We start from the raw sequence: 17251 nt of genomic DNA on the forward strand, positions 1-17251 counted from the left end.
CCCCGCCCCTCGGCCTCTACCTTCCTTCCCCCGCCCGCCTCCTTCCCTCTCTCCTCCTGCCTTCTCTCGCCTGACCTTCATTCCCCTTCAGCCTCACTCCCGCACGCCCAGGACCTTCCTGTCCTCAAGCCACCATTCTGGAGTACTTAGTCGATATCTGTTTGCTTGTGTGTGTTCTTGCAAAATGTGTCGCGTTTTTTGTGCGTATGTATCTGTCATGGTTGTAAATCGTACTGCCTTAGATATCTCATTTGCATTCTCGCTTTCTCTGCCCGGCACCGTGTTTTTTAAGACCCATGCACGTTGCTGAGGGAACATCGATCGTGTTGTGATTGCAGGGTACTTTTATAAGGGCATGGTCACAGGGTGACTTTTTCAGAGGCCCTAACTGAGAAGAGTTCTCATTTAAATTCAGATTCTCATTTCAATATAAGACTTACTTTTAATTTTTGTTAGCCTAAAGGTGGAAGGGTCTCCTTTTTCGTGGACTGGGACTCTGGGAGTTGGCCTCGTCCTATGCCTGGTCCTCGCCCAGGGGAGAAAAGGAGACTGTGGGCTATAAGACATGTGTCCTGGGGATGTTGGCCTTTGGATAGCATCTCCAGAAGATGTGGGCAGGGACAGTGACGTTTTTCTAGTCCCAGATGTACAGAATTGTGGGAGGTAATGTTGATTTCTATGCAGTGTAGCGTACTTTTTAAATAATCATTTAATCTTGGGAAAATGAGGAAAAAACAGATTCAACAGGCTCTCTGGAGACTGGTCCGCTCAGCTTTGCCAGCATAATTACCTTGGATTGTTTTCACGTGGGTCCTTCCTCTGAGCGTTCTGGTAAATGCTGCGGCTGTGGGTACGGTGGCAGGAGGGAGGCTCCGCCGGCCGGGAAGGCACAGGCTGGGGCTGCCAAGACCAAGGTGGGCCTCTGTTGCTCCAGCTGTAGGAAGACTGTATGTGGCATGTGACTCAGTGTCCCTTCTGGCTGGAGGTCCAGGGAGGTCTGGCTGGCAGGATGGCAGAACGATTGGGATGCGGCCTGGGTTTTATCCTGTCTCTGCCACTTTTCCATCTGCATGATGTCAGGCCAGTCCTTTCACTTCTCTAAGCTCAGTTTCTCATCTGTAAATGGGGGCAATGATAATTGCCCTTATGGGGCTGTTACGGGACTTAGGTGCTAAACTCAAGTGGTTGGCAAGTGAAAGCCACGACAATGATAATCTGTTATTATTATTTTTATCAGGAATGGTGGCATTTTCTTTCCTAATTCTGCCCTCTTCATGTTTGTCCTCGGGCACAGGTTTGTGCACCATGCCCGCCCTTTGTAAGAAAGGTGTCTGGGTGAGGTTTTTCTGGGCCAGACTCCATGGCTTCAGCCTTAGGCTCTTTTTCACTGCATGTCCACAGGCAGAACTTTCTAGTGAACCAGTAGCCAGATTATGCCCACCGGCATGCTTGTGCCATGGACCAGCATGGGCTGTGACAGGAGTGAGGGCCCTCGCTCTGCCTTTTTTCCTTCTGGTGAAGGTCTGGGAGCCCCAAAGGGGAGAGGTGGGTGGAAGATAGGGAAGCCCTCCTTTCATTCAAACTCATCCATGTCCTTGGTGTTAAAGGATTTCTGTTTTTTCTTTTAAGATTTTATTTATTTATTTATTTATTTATTTATTTATTTATTTATTTATTTAGAGAGCTGAGGGAGGGGCAGAGGGAGAGGGAGGGAGAGACTCTCAAGCAGACTCCTGCTGAGTGTGGAGCCTGATGTGGGGCTTGATCCCATGACCTGAAAATCATGACCTGAGCCGTAATCAAGAGTCGGACACTTAACCGACTGAGCCACCCAGGCGCCCCAAATGATTTCTTATTCTGTTCTCCATGCGTCATAATAAGGAGCTCACGTGCCCTGGTATTCTTTCAGAGGATGTGGAGGATGAATTGATAAAGGATGAAGTCATCCTGTCTCCAGGTCCATCGATGCTCAAGCTGCAAATAGTGTCAAAGCCAGTCGACCTCTCAGTGGCCAAGGTAGGCGTCACCCTAAAAGTGTGCATTGATACATCTTGATTTGAATTGGTGTGAACTGGTGCAGTGTGAATTGAAGCTGTCTTGGTGTAAGTTGGTATGGGTGAGGTGACTTCGATCCCTCTGGCCCCATCCATCTTACGTCTCAGTCATGGTTAAAGTGGAAATTTTCAGGTGTGGTAGAGAAGAGGCTGAACTGAGAGTCAGGAAAATGGGGGCCTAGTCCCGTCCAAGAAGAGGTGAGGGTACAGCCTCCTCCCATTCAGACATTGCAGGGTCTTGTTCTTCTTTCGGCCCAGAGCTGCTTCCGCACATGTGCAACGGGCACCTCCAGAGTTGTGACGGCAGCGGGAGAACCGTCCTCATTAGACCGGCTCTTTAGCGCTGGTCCCCCAAGCTGGGCTCAGGCTGGACTGCAGTGAGGGAAGGACAGGTGGGTGTTAATTCCTCAGCACCGTCGGGTTCACACCAGTGGCCTCCTAGGAGGGACTTGAGCTCGTAGGACTTAGGGAGCAGGTTCCTGGCCTTGTCAGCCTCCTCTGCAGGGATGCCCTGGATTCCTCACCATCTCAGCTGCCAGATGCCTCACCCCTCCCCTTGGCCAGAGGTTCCTGGGGGTGGAATGCTGCTCCCGCTGTCTTCCACTGGCTCTTGAGCCAGGATCCAGGAGGAAAAGCTAAAATGCCTGGGGACACAGTTGATCCCATTTTCTTCCTATCTGTAAATATTTACTCAACACACAGATAAAAAAACCTCAAAGACTTTTCTAGAAGTTTTAGCCCTTCCCATTCCTTCCCTCCCTTTTCTTTCTTTCTTTTCAAACCATGGGGGGCAGGGGGGTGGGGGTTGGGTCAGACACTTTTACATGGTCCCAAGCCTGGAGTAAGTGCTCTGACTCTCTGTAGCCACAGGGCTGTGATTCTTTGCAGTAAACACTCCTGTTTTGGGAAGGGCCCTTTGAGACCCCTAAATTTAGACCACCCAGTAGCAGCATCTCCCAAAGCAGCTGGAAAAATTGAGGCCCACCCAGAGAAAAGGAGGGCCCGGGGCACACAGCATCCATAGTACCCAGGCTTTCAGGCTCACAACCCTGTGCCCTGGTGGCCACACTGTGCCTAGCTGGGGGCTGTTGTTCTGTGACTAAGAGAACAGACCTGGGCTTCAGCCAGAAAAGTCCAGTCCGTATAATTCTCAGGTTCTCGAAAAACTCAGTTCAAATACATGGATTGTTGGTACAAGAAAGGAAACCAAGCCCGGATGGACGAATTCACCCAGTCTTCTCCCCTGTGCACCGCCAGCCCGCATTTGATGATGTGTAGACAAATGCTTCTGTTACTGAGACTTTCTTGTACTTAATGAAAAATAAAAAAAGACCGATTCTGAAAGGAAATAATCTGAATCTGTAGGAAAGATCTGACCTGGAGAGGTGGCAACAGAGCCCATGTGTTGGCCCTTCTGAAATCTTGAATGTAAAGTCATGGCGGAGAGAGAGGAGAGGTGGCTCAAATAAGGAGGGGGCATCCAGGGAGAGGTTCTGCCTTCCCGGGCTTGTCAGGGGCAGTGGTTGGAGCTTTCTGGGGCTCTGGAGGGTGGGGCTTGGGCTTATGGGGATGAACAGTGAGATCAGTATCAGCCAGAAGTTTAGAGAAGATGGAGCCGTGAAGAAATGCAGGTGCCACCTTGGAGGGTGGTGGGAATCCCTTCACTGGGCTGTTGGGGTTCAAGTTGAGTTCAGGGGGGACCACTTGTGGATGATGGCATAGAGGAGATTCTTACACGTACTAAGGGGTGGTACTAGAACAGGGGTTGGCAAACTTTCTGTAAAGGGCCAGATCATATATTTTTGGCTCTCTGTTGCAACCACTAAACTCTGCCATTGCAATGTGAAAGCCAACATAGAGAAAATAAAATCAAATGGGTGTTGCTGTGTTTCAATAAAACTTTATTTACAAAACACAGGTGGGGCCAAATTTGGCCCGTGGGTCATAGGTTGCTAAGCCTGTCTCACAGCACCGGTTCTCCAACGTAGCTGCACATTGGAATCGCCTGGAGAGCTTTTAAAATTACAGCCACTGGAGTCTGCCGCCCAGGGGTTCTGATTTAGCTGGGCTGGCGTGTGGCCTGAGCATCAGGATTGTTAAGCGCTCCACAGATGATTGTAGTGTGCAGTCAAGAACCTCCAAGGTCCCTTCTAAAACTAAAATTCTGTGTTTCAGATTTCCTCTAAGGAGCCTGCAAAGGCCTGGGCCCGGGTCAGCACAGGCTGGTTTGGTTTATGGATATTCCAGAGGCAAGACCCTCAGCGTCGCTTTTTCTCTTTTCTCAAATATGAGAAGAATGAGTTTGCAAAATAAAAAGAAAAATCAGTGAGCCTGCTGGAAAGCAGGCTGCGCCGCTAGAATGCAAGACCAGCTCCTGAGGGAGTACAGACCCTGAGCGGCATATTATTGTTTGCCTTTAAGACAACTAAGGAAACTCTCTCTTCTTTTGACAGGACATAAAGGCCCTTCTGTTCGGCTCCAGCTTTTGCTGTTTCAATGAGGAATGGAAACTTCAGAGTTTTTCCTTTAATGACAAAGCCTCGTTAAAATATGGCATTGTGCAGAACAAGGCAGGTTGCTTTTATGTTTCCGGGGGATGTCGCTGCGGGCCCGTCACAGGTAGGGCCGGGTGTCCCGCAGTTTGCCGAGCTATCCGATGCTGACTAGCCCCGTGTTTGCCGAGTTGTCACCCAGTGCTGCAGCTTCACGTGGGGCTGGGCAGAGCAGGAGCTGGGGGACGTGATCCTTCCCCCACAAAGTCTTCTCCTCAGTGTCCAGAACCCTCTCTGAGACGGGCGGAAGGAGGCCTTTGTTTAGTTGGGGGCCTCAGAGAGGGTCCTCAGGCAGAGTCTTGGGAAGTGGTTTTGCAGGTAGGGCTGGAGAGAGAGCATCTGAAGGAGGAGGCAGCATGAGTAAAGGGAAGGCTTTGAGAAGAAGTGCGTGAGGAGGAGGTGTTTTCTAAGACAGGGAAATGTAGGTACACCGGGGCAGGATTTGGACATAGTGTGTGCACATTTCCCGAGTTATACACTTTAAGGGCCAGAAGATACTCTCAATCCAGCAGCCCAGTGAGGTTCCATTTGTCAAGCCCCAGGTGCCTCCCCTTGCCCCTCACTGCCTGTGGAAGAATCCCAAGACCATTGGCCTCTGTCCCTAGTGTGGCCAAGCTCAGCACATCTTCTTACACCCCCAGTTCAAGGGTACCCACGCCTGCTACTCTGATAATTCTTGTACTTGTTGAATAGGGGTGAACCCCTCAAGGAGACTTCTTCCTCTAATGTGGGGGCGTGGGGGACAAAGACACACCTAATGGGTGCTGAGGCGGGCCACAGCTGGACGGAAGATTGCTCACATAAGCAGAGGCTGCTGAAGGGGCTGCTGAGATGGTGAGGGAGGGCTTCCTGTTGGAGGAGGCCTTTAGGATGGGCCTTGAAGGCTGAGTAAACCGTTGACACCCTCAGCCCGTGGACGTGGAAGCATTTCCTTGAATGACTGGGAACTTACGGTGACGTACTTGGTTTTACACCTGACTAGTTGTGAAGGCCTGCTTTCCTCCTGTGAGACATGCAGACTTGCCCCTTCCTCCAGTGCTGGCCGCCGGGGCCTTTGTCACCCCTTCTCTGTGACCAGGCTCAGGGCTCTGTGGGAGGACTCAGCATAGCAAAGGCTCGTGTTTGAGAGGCAGTGGCTTGGTGGCACTGGGTCTAGAATCTGTGGGCGGAGGCTGGTTCTGGAGGGACAGACAGCTCTGCCTTGGGTCGGTCCTCATGGGCACTAATGTGTGTCCTTCTTTGCAGGGGGGTCCCTGTGGGGTTCTGGCAGCTGTCCAAGGCTGTGTTCTACAAAAACTCCTGTTTGAAGGAGATAGCAAAGCTGACTGCGTTCGGTAAGTCAGCGCTCCTTCTGGCAATATCTTCTTTTCCCAAGGCTTCTCCTCAGTGTCCAGAAAAAACAAGCAAGGAAGCGTGTGTGTTCCCTGATATTTCCTGTCTTCTGGAAAGGGAAATGGCGACTGGCTCAGAGGGCCAGCGCTGCCCAGTTGAAATGCCCTGCATGTGTTTGTCTCTGAGTCCCGTTCCACGTGGCAAGTAGCTGCTGGAATGGCATCGAAACTAAGGCCGCCCCCTCCTCAGCAGCTGAGCGCAGCAGCTGCCGAAAGCCCATCCACACCCATATCAACCTGCTGACCCTTCGATGGAGCCCAGGTCTCCCCTCCCTCCCCATGTTGCCTCACCTCTGCCGACAGCCATTCCCATACATTCCAGCCGGCCCTGCAGTGCATTGCTTCCACTCTCTTCGGCCATTTGTTCTCCACCTCACACGTTAAGTGTTTGCACATGGCCCCCTCCTTCTCCTTCTCATTCACTCCACAGACCTTTCTGGAACATCTCTGTGCAGGCAGAATGCTCTGTGTGTTGGAGGGATGGATAGAAAACCATAACTGTATACCATGGTTGGTGCTAAGCTAAAAGGATTGGCCAGGTGCTGGCCAGGGCCGGGGCTGGATGGCCAGTTTGAGGAGATGGCCTTCTTTCGTCTCCCTGTGTGCCCAGTGACTAGCTTGTGCTCAGTTACCCCCAGAGCTACAGATCTGGCACGTGTTCTTATCTCTCTCTCTATTAGTTGAACGATAACATGCATACAGGAAAGTACACGTCTCAAAAAAGTGCACGACTCATATGTGTTCTGCTCAATGCGTTATTGCAAAATCCCCCTGCCCCATCATCCTATTAGCCAGATCAAGAAAGAAAAATATTTCCAGCACCCCAGAAGAGTTGTCCTGCTTAGTAGATACCTCCATTCTCCTCCCAAAAGTTGTGATTAAACAGATTCTAAAATCATAGCTGAGTTTTGCCACTTCCTGAAATTTAATTAAAGGGACTTGTTCTTTGATGTAGGCATTTCAGTGCCTTAAAAAAAAAAAAAGCTTAGGTGTTATAAAGACAACAAAGCCCATTCCCCATTCTTCTGTATTCAGATTCCTGGGAGGGACGCTGGCTCCCCAGATACCCTGCCTAGCCCAGGACAAATGAAACATCTTTTACCAGCTTAGAGGATTTTGCCTTAGATAGGTAGCTTTTCATGCTTGGCATTTTAGAATTCGTCTAATAATATAACTTACCTAATTACAAAGTAATCATCAAGGGGTTTTGTCTCAAGCTAAAAGATGCCAATTACCAGCATAGCCCAGCCATACCCAGAGCAGAGTGACCTAACATTTCCACAGCGGGATCTCACCTTGTCCATGTTCTTCTCCACACCCCCCCGCCCCCGAGTCCAGACATAACTGCTCCTGTCTGTGCAGGGCCCCTGAAAGGCCAGCCAGCAAACCACAGTGCGGGCAGAGACCCTGCTGTCGACTGTCCTGGAGAGGTAGCACAGTGCTTGACGTTCTGGAATGCTCCCGACTGAGTGGAACTTGCTAAATGAGCGACCTCTGGCTGCCCTCAAAGGGTGCAGGGACTGTCCCCTAGTGCACATGCACCTGCCTGCCCACTTCCCTTCCTTGCGCTGGAAAGAAGCATGCTGGGAGGGCTTGGCAGGTGCTTGGAGGGAAGACAGAGGACAGCCGCGGCCTTGCCTTCACAGCACCTACGAGTGAGGCTCCAGGGGATGTGCTGGATGCTCCAGGGGATGTGCTGGATGCTCAGGGTTCCCCCAGACCTGAACGCGGTGGAGCAGGCCTACTGGAGGGGTGACATTCGAATCCCGCTGAGGTCTGGAGGTCATCGACTCCCACTTGGCTTGACACACATCCTTACATATGCTCGTTTCTCCCTCAATTTCCCCCTTCCCAGCAAATCCCTCAGACTTCTTCTTGGGCTCCTTACTGCACAGAGGCCTTGACATCACGGAGGCCTTCCCTAGTTGAAAAGAACCCTGGGCCTGCTCCAAGGTGCCCTTGTTCCCTGACATTGTTACCTGTCCATGGTCACACCCCCACCACCCCACCCCCTGGGAACACCAGCCCCTTGAGAACAGGGGCCTTCCTGGGCTGCCTGGTTCACAGCCTGTCCCTGGCATCCAGCCCAGGTCCTAGTCTACAGAAGAGGCCCTCGGAATTTTTGTTGAATGAACACATGCACAAATGCATGAGTTATCCAGACTCACAGGGAGGGGAGGGAATGGTGTTCCAGTAAGAAGAAGAGCATGTGTAGAGAGGCCCGAGGGCAGTGAGAGCAGGGCAGGGAAGGGAGCCAAGAGCTGCATGGGGTGGCCGGGTCAGGGTTTGGGGGGCAGCAGGGTGAGACCTGGGGCTGGCAGATGGGTCAGGGCCAGGCTGCCAGAGGGGCCTTGGGGCCTTACCAGCTGCTTGGGTCAAGCCTTGGCCTTGGCCCTCATGGGAGATGTCTCATAATTCATTTCAGCCCTCTTCTCATTCAGAGCTGCTTTTGAACTTGGACTTTGTACTTGGGGGGGAAGTTTGGATTGTTTTCCAACGATTGGGATGGGGTGTTTAAGTTGGTTCCAGGAAGGGCTGTTTCTGTCCAGGGCACACACAAGGCAGGCTCGATTCCTTGTCGCCCACCCCACACACCACTGAGGAAATGTTCCAGCCTCTGGATCCACAGGTACATTCTCCGGGGAGCGCTCTGCTCTCCACACCAGAGAGGGAGTGAGGGCTTGGAAGGCAAAAAGCCATCCTAGTTGTGGGCGAAACTCAGGCTCTGGGTAGAAAGAAAACTGGGTGAGCAGTGGGAAGTGAGGTTCTTTCTACCTCCCATCATCTGCCAGCCAGCCACTGGCCAAGCCTGGACTTAGGCCCCAGTTTACAGTGTCAGGTGTCTATTTAAGCACCGACTAGATGGAGAGTTCCATCAAGTCTTTGCTGGGAAGGAGGGGGAGGGAGTGCAGCCTTGGCTCCCATGGGCTCCCTGTCAGCTGGGACCCTGAGAGAGGAGTCGGGGCCAGCCTAGATTGAAGACCCTTGGTGGCCAGGCTGGTGGGTCTGAGCTGGGTCCTAGGGGCAGTGGTGGGTAGGCAGAGGAAGGGGGAAGAAGGAGCTGCTGGGGGTATATGTAGGGGTGTGCCAGGTGGGAAGGAGCCCCAGTCTGGCTGCCTGGCTCAGCAGTGTGTGTGGAGTATCCAGGGAACTCAGCCTGCTGGCCACGGTCCCCTCCTCCAGGAAGCATGGAAGGATTCATGCTGCAGAAGAGTGACCTCAGTTTTCTTGGGAGCCCCACAACTATGGGTGCTCCTGGTAAGTCCCTCCCCTCTCTGCCCCCACCCCCTGCTGCTGCAGGTGCTGCAACCAGGGCTCATCTCCATGAGGTGGAGCGCTGTGGCCTGGCTTTCTGCTTCCACCCACTGGGGCTCTAGCAGGGGCACAGGAATAGGTAGCTCAGAGAGGGACAAGCTGGGGGAGTCCCAGTGGTGATGGACTATAGGCAAGGGGCACCAGATGCCTACACACACACACACACACACACACACACACACACACACACACACACAACACCCCCCCATACATCCAGTCCTGTGTTTCCTTCTCCCACTTCCCCTGCCGTGGGGCTGGGTTTGTTGAGGTTACAGCCTGCCTTGGGGGCTGGAGGGCCATTGGGGGTGGGAGAGGAGAGTTCTTCTGGCTTCAAGCTAGGACTTGGGTCAAACAAAGGCCCGGGGAGCAAGGGGCTGTTGCCCAGGGCTGGCAGCAAAGGAGGGAGGTGAGAGCAGAGTCTGGGTTGCTGCTTTGTGGTGGTGAGGCCCTACAGGGCTGGGTCCAGAGACCTGGGCTGCAGCGCCTCACCTTCTCCATTGGTGAATCTCTGTCTTGCCTAAGTTTGACTCAACAAGGAAATGCAAGCACAGTCCTTTGTAAATCATCAAGGGCTGTGCAAGCAGGCAGGAGCATCTGGGGAAGCCGAGGCTCAGAGAGGGAAGATGCTCACCCAGGGTCACTCCTGGCATCTGCGGCTAAGCTCTGTCCGCCTTCATGCTCTGCTGTGCCCCAGAAGAGACTCTGAGCAACAGGAGAGCCAGAGAGGTCAGAAGGGGTGACGCCAGGCGTTTGGAACATTCGCATGCTGGACCCCCAGACGGACTCTCAGTGACCAAGGCGTGGCTCTGTGTTTTACAGAGGCCTTCTGGGCACACCCTCCCCCTTTCCCCTAATTTGGAAGAACTCAGTACAGAAGTACAAAGAGTAATACAGCAAACACCTCATGTGAGCAAAGGGTGACAGCCCTGTAGGAGCCCCTCTTCATGCCCAGCTCCTCTGGTTTCATTGGTTTATTCATACAATTTTAATATCGACGGGTTGGGTCATTGATGTTTCTGCATGGGCAGTGTGTGCTGTGGGTTCGATACTTCCTTTTGACTCTGAAATTCCAGGATTTCAGAAATGACCCAACTTAAAAAAAAATGCAGGTGACTCCTCTTTTCTCTTCAGGAACACCATGATGGCCTGGCCCCCCACACCTAGGCAGCATCCGCAGCTGCCCAACTCTGGGCTCTGGGGGGCTCTTGAAGGACCTGTGGGCCTTCCCATGCTGGGGCTGGCGGTGGGGCCCCTCCTCGCGCCCTCCGCCCACCACCCGCCACCGATGGGGAGCGATTCTGTGAAAGCAGCGTGGGGGATCGACTGTGCCCTCCAGGGAAGTCATGCTGAAATAAAGGCCTCTTGGCAGCTGTGGTGTTTTTTCTGTGGAGCTGTCTGGCTTCATTAGGAGCCACTCCGTCAGGCCGGCAGCTGGCCTCTCCTCAGTTGGGGAGGACAGAGCCAGGCGGCAGGGCTCCGTGTTTTCCCCTTGAGGAGGGGCTGTGCCGGTGGCTGTGGGAAGAGACGCTGAGCCTCACTCCCCTGCCGGCCTAGAGAGAGCCACAGACAAGGATGTTGTCCCCTCACCTCCTCTTCCCTTTGAAATTGCAAAATTCAAGGCTCAGAGAAAGAGGGGCACTTGCCCGAGGCCTGTCTGGATACCGTAGCAGAGCCAGGTTTGGACCCCAGGTCCGGTGGTCCCCAGACCGGTCTTCTCCCCACTGCCTGCAGCAGCTTGTAAGCCTGAGAGGGAGCAGAAAGGCTGTGGTCATTCACCAGACTTCCTCTGGGTGGTTTGGAGACGCGGACTGCTGGGCACATCAGAGTGGATGGGTGAGGCCATTTTGAGATAGTTGGGATCAGAACATCTCTTAATCGGAAGCACTTGAGTAATTTGGGCAAACATGCAGGCTGTGTTAGTCCCCTATGCCCACCACCCCCCAGAGGCAACTGTCTTCATCCTGCACTTCTCCTGTGAGGAATTAGATGCTTAAAGAAACTTCTCTTGGTTGGAGAGCCTGGCTGGGTGCTAGATTCATGGTAGGAGTTTGATGAGTGCATGTCTGACCCATGAAGGCAAACAGGAACCACCCTTGTCATTGAGATTTTGCAGGCGAAAGCAGGGAGTTAACTGGTGAAGCTGGAGTCTGGGTGACTCACCACAGCGCCCCCTTCCTCTCGTCGTCTGCACGGACAGCCCTGTCTTCCCTGTGGCCAGTTAAATGGCAGAAATGGCAATACTGGAATGATGTTTGGGGGCACGTGGCCCAGTGTCCACATCTATGTGGGAAGGCGAAGGCCAGCGAGGGCAAGGGGCATCCCCAAGGTCTGGGAGCCAGGAACCAAACCCAGGCCCGACCACTGCACTTTTCCACTGTGTCTTCTGGAAAGATGTGTCTCAGAAGAGCAAACGGGCCCAGGGAAGGATGGAGAGACTGGAAGTGTTTCTAAATGGAAGCCAGTGTAAAAAATGAGGACTTTTGTGTAGAAACGCAGAGGTTCGGAGGGTCTGTAACCAGTCTGTGAGATCAGAAAGACACGGGCCGGACTGAGAAGCCAGATCTCTTGATAGTGTTGCATGGTGCCCAAGAGACAGGCTTAAAGACAGAGGGATGCTGGTTCCTAAAGCCAAGAGCTCCAGACAGTGGGTTCCATTTCCCCAAGTTCTCCTTCCTCCCTCAATGCTGTTTTAATTTTTACAACTTTCCTAACTGTGTGACCTTGGGTGAATCCCTTAGGCTCTGTGCCTCAGTTTCCCAATTAAAAGCAATAATACTGCCACCTCGATAGGGTAGCTTTAATGGCTAATGAAATAATACATGCAACGTGTTTCTAACAGTGCTTGGCACATGATAGATACTCAGTATATGTCGGCTTTTCAAATCTTATTTATGGCTACACTGAGAAGCTTTCAATCAAGCACACGACTTGCTTCAGCAAGTTAGTGTAGAACACGTGAATTTGTGAAAGGAGACCTCTTGGTTCCATGTCTGCAGGTTTCCCAGCATAGATGTTCTAGGCAGAGTTTAAAGTCCAGACACAGGTTTGCCCAACTCCTAGCCATGGTAAGGGTTCTAACTGGGGGGAACCCTGGTCACACCTGTGTTGTAGGAAGAGCCTACAGGGACAAGATGGAGCAGAGATGCTGGTCAGGCACTGGCTGTAACAACTCAGCTGGGGAGCAGAGCACCCTGGTCCCGGGCAGGGGCAGGGAGGGGATTGGCAAGCGTTTTCAGGAGGTGTGTTTGACAGGATGTGACGGTCACCTGGGTGGGGGCAGGGCAGGAAACAGGAGCTGTGGGGATGACGAAGCCTACTTTCACAGGTTCTGAATCCAAGGGGGCAAATGTCCAGTCCCTTCTCCTTTGTCTGACAAGCCCTGCTTTCCAGGCCCCTCTCTGTCCTTGGCATCACCTCTCCGGAAACCCAGCACAACATTTCCTCACCTTTGTTTTCATAGTTGATGGTGACCCAGGCCAGTGCTCCCCCCACAGCCCAGGCTGCCTGGTTTGGTGATGGCGTGGTAACCATTTCCTCGAGGAGCATGGCGGGCTTCCAGAGGCTGCACAAGTAGCAGGCAGTCTGCCATTTCATTTTTCAAGTGGTTGAGGACTTGTTGTTTGTCTCATTAGGTTTGAAGGATAACCTGGTGTCAGGGGCTTCTTGTTACTTTCACACCAGATGGTAGGAGTTCACCTTCCTGTCACCATAGCCAAGGTGGGGACTTGATGTTCCCGTAAAGACAATAGTGATAGGTATCCGTTATTGAACATTCACCCTGTGCCAGGCACTGGGCTCTGGGCCTTTACACACATCACCTTGTTTAAAGTTCCCGATGCTACAGAGGAGGTACTAGGGTCCTCTCCAGTTTATGGAAGGGTAAACTGAGGGATGATTATGTCGTTTGCCTCCCATTTTAAAGGCATTGGACAACCTGGATGCAGGCCACTGGCTCTGTGTCTCGGGCGCTGGGGAGTGACCACGTGCTGCCCATCATGGTGACCTGTGTCCTGGTCTCCTGGTTCCCATTTCTCCAGTTTTCTTTCTCCCCCACACAGCTTAGCATGGAGCTCAGGTGTTAGTTGGCCACTGAAAACATAGAACCCCCACCCCTACCCCTTGCCCCCTGCCCTGTATTCCTTTGAGCGCCAGCAGGGTCTTCATTGAGGCACCTTTGTTTGTTAGGAAGAGCCTAACACTCAGACTGCTTTTGTAAGAATTTAATTTTTCTAAGAACTTAGAAAAAATTCGTAGACTCCAGCAGTGGGCAAGAAATACAGCTCTAGGAGCCCTGGAAAGGTGAAACTGAAGGAAGTGTCTCTATCAGGCTGTTGCCTGTTCTTCCCTGTTGCTCGTTTCATGCACCAGGGCTTCTGTGTTACCATTTCTATCATAAGGCGTCTCTGCCATTTTTGACATTGCTGACTGCCTGTTTTGCTCAAAGCCCATTTGCTCCTAGGACTGTGTAATAGCACCGTCTCCCAGCCGTGCCCCTACTGCCGTGCCGCTTCCTGCCATCTTCTGCGTCCCTGGTACACCAGAGTCCTGTGGGGTTTCATCCTTGGCTGCCACCTCTGCCCTTCCTCATCCTCTGTCTGGGAAATCTTAGCCCCTCAAAGGGCCAAGGACCCCTCACATGCTGGTGGTGCATAAACCTATCCTCAGCCCCGATGCTCTCCTGGGCTTTCCATGTGTCAGATAGCTTCACCTAGGGGGTCCCACGTGCACCTCCAGCTGCTCCCCGAGTCCTCCTCTCTGCCCTATGTTCCTCATTTCAGTTGGCAGCCCCACTGTGCACCCACTAAACCCCCAGAGATTACCATGAATCCTTCCTCTCCCCCATCCTACAACCTATATCTAAGTAACCAGCAAGGCAGGCCACTTTCCTCTCTGCACCCATGATCTCATTTCCTGTGGCTGGTGGGAGTGAAGGGCACCTGCTTGCACAGCTGCTGTCTCCGGTGGCCCGGATGCTGGGAGTGGCCAAGGCTGGGTCAGGGCAGTACCAGACATTTGCCTGGGATACCTCACTTTCCTCCGGATGGCAGGAGCTCTTGAGCACATTCAGCACGGCCTCCTGGGCTCCGTCAGAACTCCCGGCCCTGCCAAGCCTCCAGGGTCCCCTTTGCTCCCCCCGGGCTGTTTCCTTGACCCGCTCTTCCTCGAGCCCCACCCAGGGCCTCTCTGTCAGGGCTCTTCCCTTGGCCCTCATCGGAGGAGGCCCTGCTGGACGGAGTCCCTGGGCTGCAGAGCCCTCTCTGTGTGGCAGAGGAAAGAATAGGTCATCTGCTACAGGGCTGCCCCGTCCCGGGCTTGTGTCCCCATGGGCATAAACACACTCTCTTGTTCCTCCTCAGGCAGCTGCAGCCTTCCAATGCCCGCAGGACCCACTGCCTCGCCCTGGCCATCGCGGACATCGTGTGGCGGGCCGGGGGCCATAAGAGAGCCGTGGTCACACTGTGAGTGCTTCCCAGGGCTGTGCACGGGGCTCCGCTCACGCGCTGGCCCAGCTGCAGGCAAGGTGGCTGTGCGCTTTCCTGTCCTCGGAATCGTCTTCCCACCCAGCTTGTCTGTGTGTCCTCCCGGACGCTGGCCCTGTGTCCCATGCCGGCACGAGCCCAGGGGGGCAGCCCCACGCAGGGAGAGGCCCGCAGGGGCCTCCATGGAGCTCCAGTCTCCTCTCTGCCTGGCCTTCCTCCCTGGGGAGCCTTGGGGGATGCATCCCATCTGATAAAATCTCAGACCTCTCAGGAACCAGTCACCCTCTGCTTCATACGTCACTCCTAGTCCCCAAAGCATGCTCCCTTTCACTTTGTCACTTGGACCCCTGTTCCATGGAGGAAGAGACTTCCCCTGCCACCTCTGTTGTTACTGCAGTCCACATGGATGGTTTGCCGGCTCTTCAGTCCGGCCCTTCAGAGTGGAAGCATCACTTCATCCCAGGCCTGTGGCTAAGCTTTAGTGAAAGGGGTGCCTTTTGGGGCCAAAGACTACACTCTGGTGGGATGGAATGGTCAGTAGAGCATACTGCTTAAGAGAAGGGGCTCCAGAGGCTAACTCCCAATGCTGTTGTTTATTGGCTGTGTGACCTTGGGCAGCTGACTCAACCTGTCTGTGCTTCATCTGTTTACTCATCTGGAAAATGCAGATGATAGCAAGGATCATCTGGTAGAGTGACTTGAGAATTAAATGAGTCAATATAAATAAATTATCTATACTAAATGATAATATTATCTATCCACTTAAATCATTTATCCACATAAATAAACGGTAAATAATAATAAGCGTGAAGTGCTTAGGACAATGTCTGGCACATACTAAGTACCATGTCAGTGTTAGGTATTATTGTTCCTATGGAGTGCTTATCCTTGGTCCTCGCGTTCCAGTGAATACGTTACTACACATTAACCCTGGCCTTTAGGATCTGCATGGCAGCCCTGAAAGCAGATGGTGCAAAAATTCAATTTCTCCCCGTTTTACAGATAAGCAGACAGAAGGCCAGAGAGAGGCAACAGCTGTTCCCAGCCTACGCAGCAGGCTAATGGCACTGTGGGCCCCACACCCAAACCCCGCTTCTAGTGCCTGCACATGCTCGGTGTGGTGTAAACAGACGGTGACGGGGCTGGGGTGGGGAGCCTCAGGCCAGAGGCTGGAATTCCTCAGGGCCCTGAAAGCTAAGGGCAAGTCAGCATTCCTTTGTCTGGAAATCTGTCAGTTGTGGGTGAGAGGCAGACTCGCCAGTGCCAGGACTTGGGTTTGGTTACCCCGAGCTCTCCTTCTGCCATCTTTTCTCCATCCCTTTTCCCACCCCGACTTGTGGCGTCCTCCGGGCCCAGCCCAGCGGGGGAGTTCAAAGCGGAGGGGAAACGAGAAACCCTTGGTCCCTTGTTTCCTCCGGAGCCACCTTTTGATTTGTCCTCAGTTAATGGCGCATGTGGTTTCACCCTGGCTCAAGGGCATGTCTTCTGTCCACGCACAGGACTCATGCATCTCCCTTTCCTTTTTAGGGCTTCAGGAACACAGCAGTTCAGTCCAACAGGGAAATACAAAGCAGATGGAGTCTTAGAAACAGTACGGCTTTCTGGAAAATTATCACGCAACCTTTGGCTCGGTTTGGGGACGGTCTCCTTTCATATAAGTAAATCCTCTCTCAGCTGGGGATGGGCCAGCCCTCCCTGCAGCCCAGGCTAGCGGATCCTCCACCTGGGATTGGGGTGGGGGCCGGGGTGGGGGGCTAGGGGGTGGGCTCTCGCCAGAACTGCCCTTGTGGCCAAAAGGCCGATGGGCGCCCGGTCGCGTGGAGGCTGTACAGAGAAGAGCAGCCCATGCGTGATGCCTTCTGGCCAAACCGCAGCCATCTCTGTCCCTCTGTGTCTCCTTAGCACCCTCGCCGGGGTTGTGAGAGGGCAGGGGGGTGGCATGGAGATGGAGGGGGGAGGTTAGAGAGTGGGGAACAGAGCACCAGCCGTGAAGCCAGACCTAGTATGACCAAGTAAGGGAAAGAAATGGAAGACATGAGGATACAGACACAGTGACATTTCCCACAAATGCGCCTCCTCTTCACAGAGAACTTTTATTTGACCTACTTTGTTTCTTTGACCTAAGTTTGGGCCCATGTGGCCCTGGGATCCTAATTAGGGGTCTCCCCTGGTCGGATGTTTTCTCTACAAGTGGTTTTTTCCCTGAGCTGCCCGAGAAAGCAAAGGAGACTGAGATCCACGGCTTCCCACTGAACTCAGGACAGTGAACTGGGCTCAGAGCTGGCCTGGCAGTGGCCAGTTGGATAGGATGCCCACACTAGCCCCCCCTGTGCTCCCAGGTGCTTCTCAGATACCTGTGACTGGCCCGCAGGGGTGCAGGCGCACGTGGTGCTGGCTCCTTCACTTGAGCTCCCCGGTGTCTTCATTCCTGGGCTCTGTAGGCCTGGTGCAGATGGCAG

General features: G+C 53.3%; 1 protein-coding gene across 3 annotated transcripts in view; it reads left to right on the forward strand.

The window, feature by feature from the left end:
• The window catches only part of MINDY4 (MINDY lysine 48 deubiquitinase 4), a 103321-nt gene that overhangs the window by 49471 nt on the left and 36599 nt on the right, over positions 1–17251 (forward strand). For all 3 annotated transcript variants that reach the window (XM_073899030.1, XM_073899031.1, XM_025873102.2), the window contains exons 7-11: positions 1910–2016; positions 4508–4624; positions 5852–5940; positions 14670–14771; positions 16320–16383. In XM_073899030.1, the coding sequence (XP_073755131.1) occupies positions 1910–2016; positions 4508–4624; positions 5852–5940; positions 14670–14771; positions 16320–16383 (479 nt within the window). The remainder of the gene's footprint in view (positions 1–1909; positions 2017–4507; positions 4625–5851; positions 5941–14669; positions 14772–16319; positions 16384–17251) is intronic.

This window comes from Callorhinus ursinus, unplaced genomic scaffold (genome assembly GCF_003265705.2).
Source record: "Callorhinus ursinus isolate GAN/ISIS: 27379988/994484 unplaced genomic scaffold, GSC_fseal_2.0 scaffold12, whole genome shotgun sequence".
Classification (NCBI taxonomy): domain Eukaryota; kingdom Metazoa; phylum Chordata; class Mammalia; order Carnivora; family Otariidae; genus Callorhinus; species Callorhinus ursinus.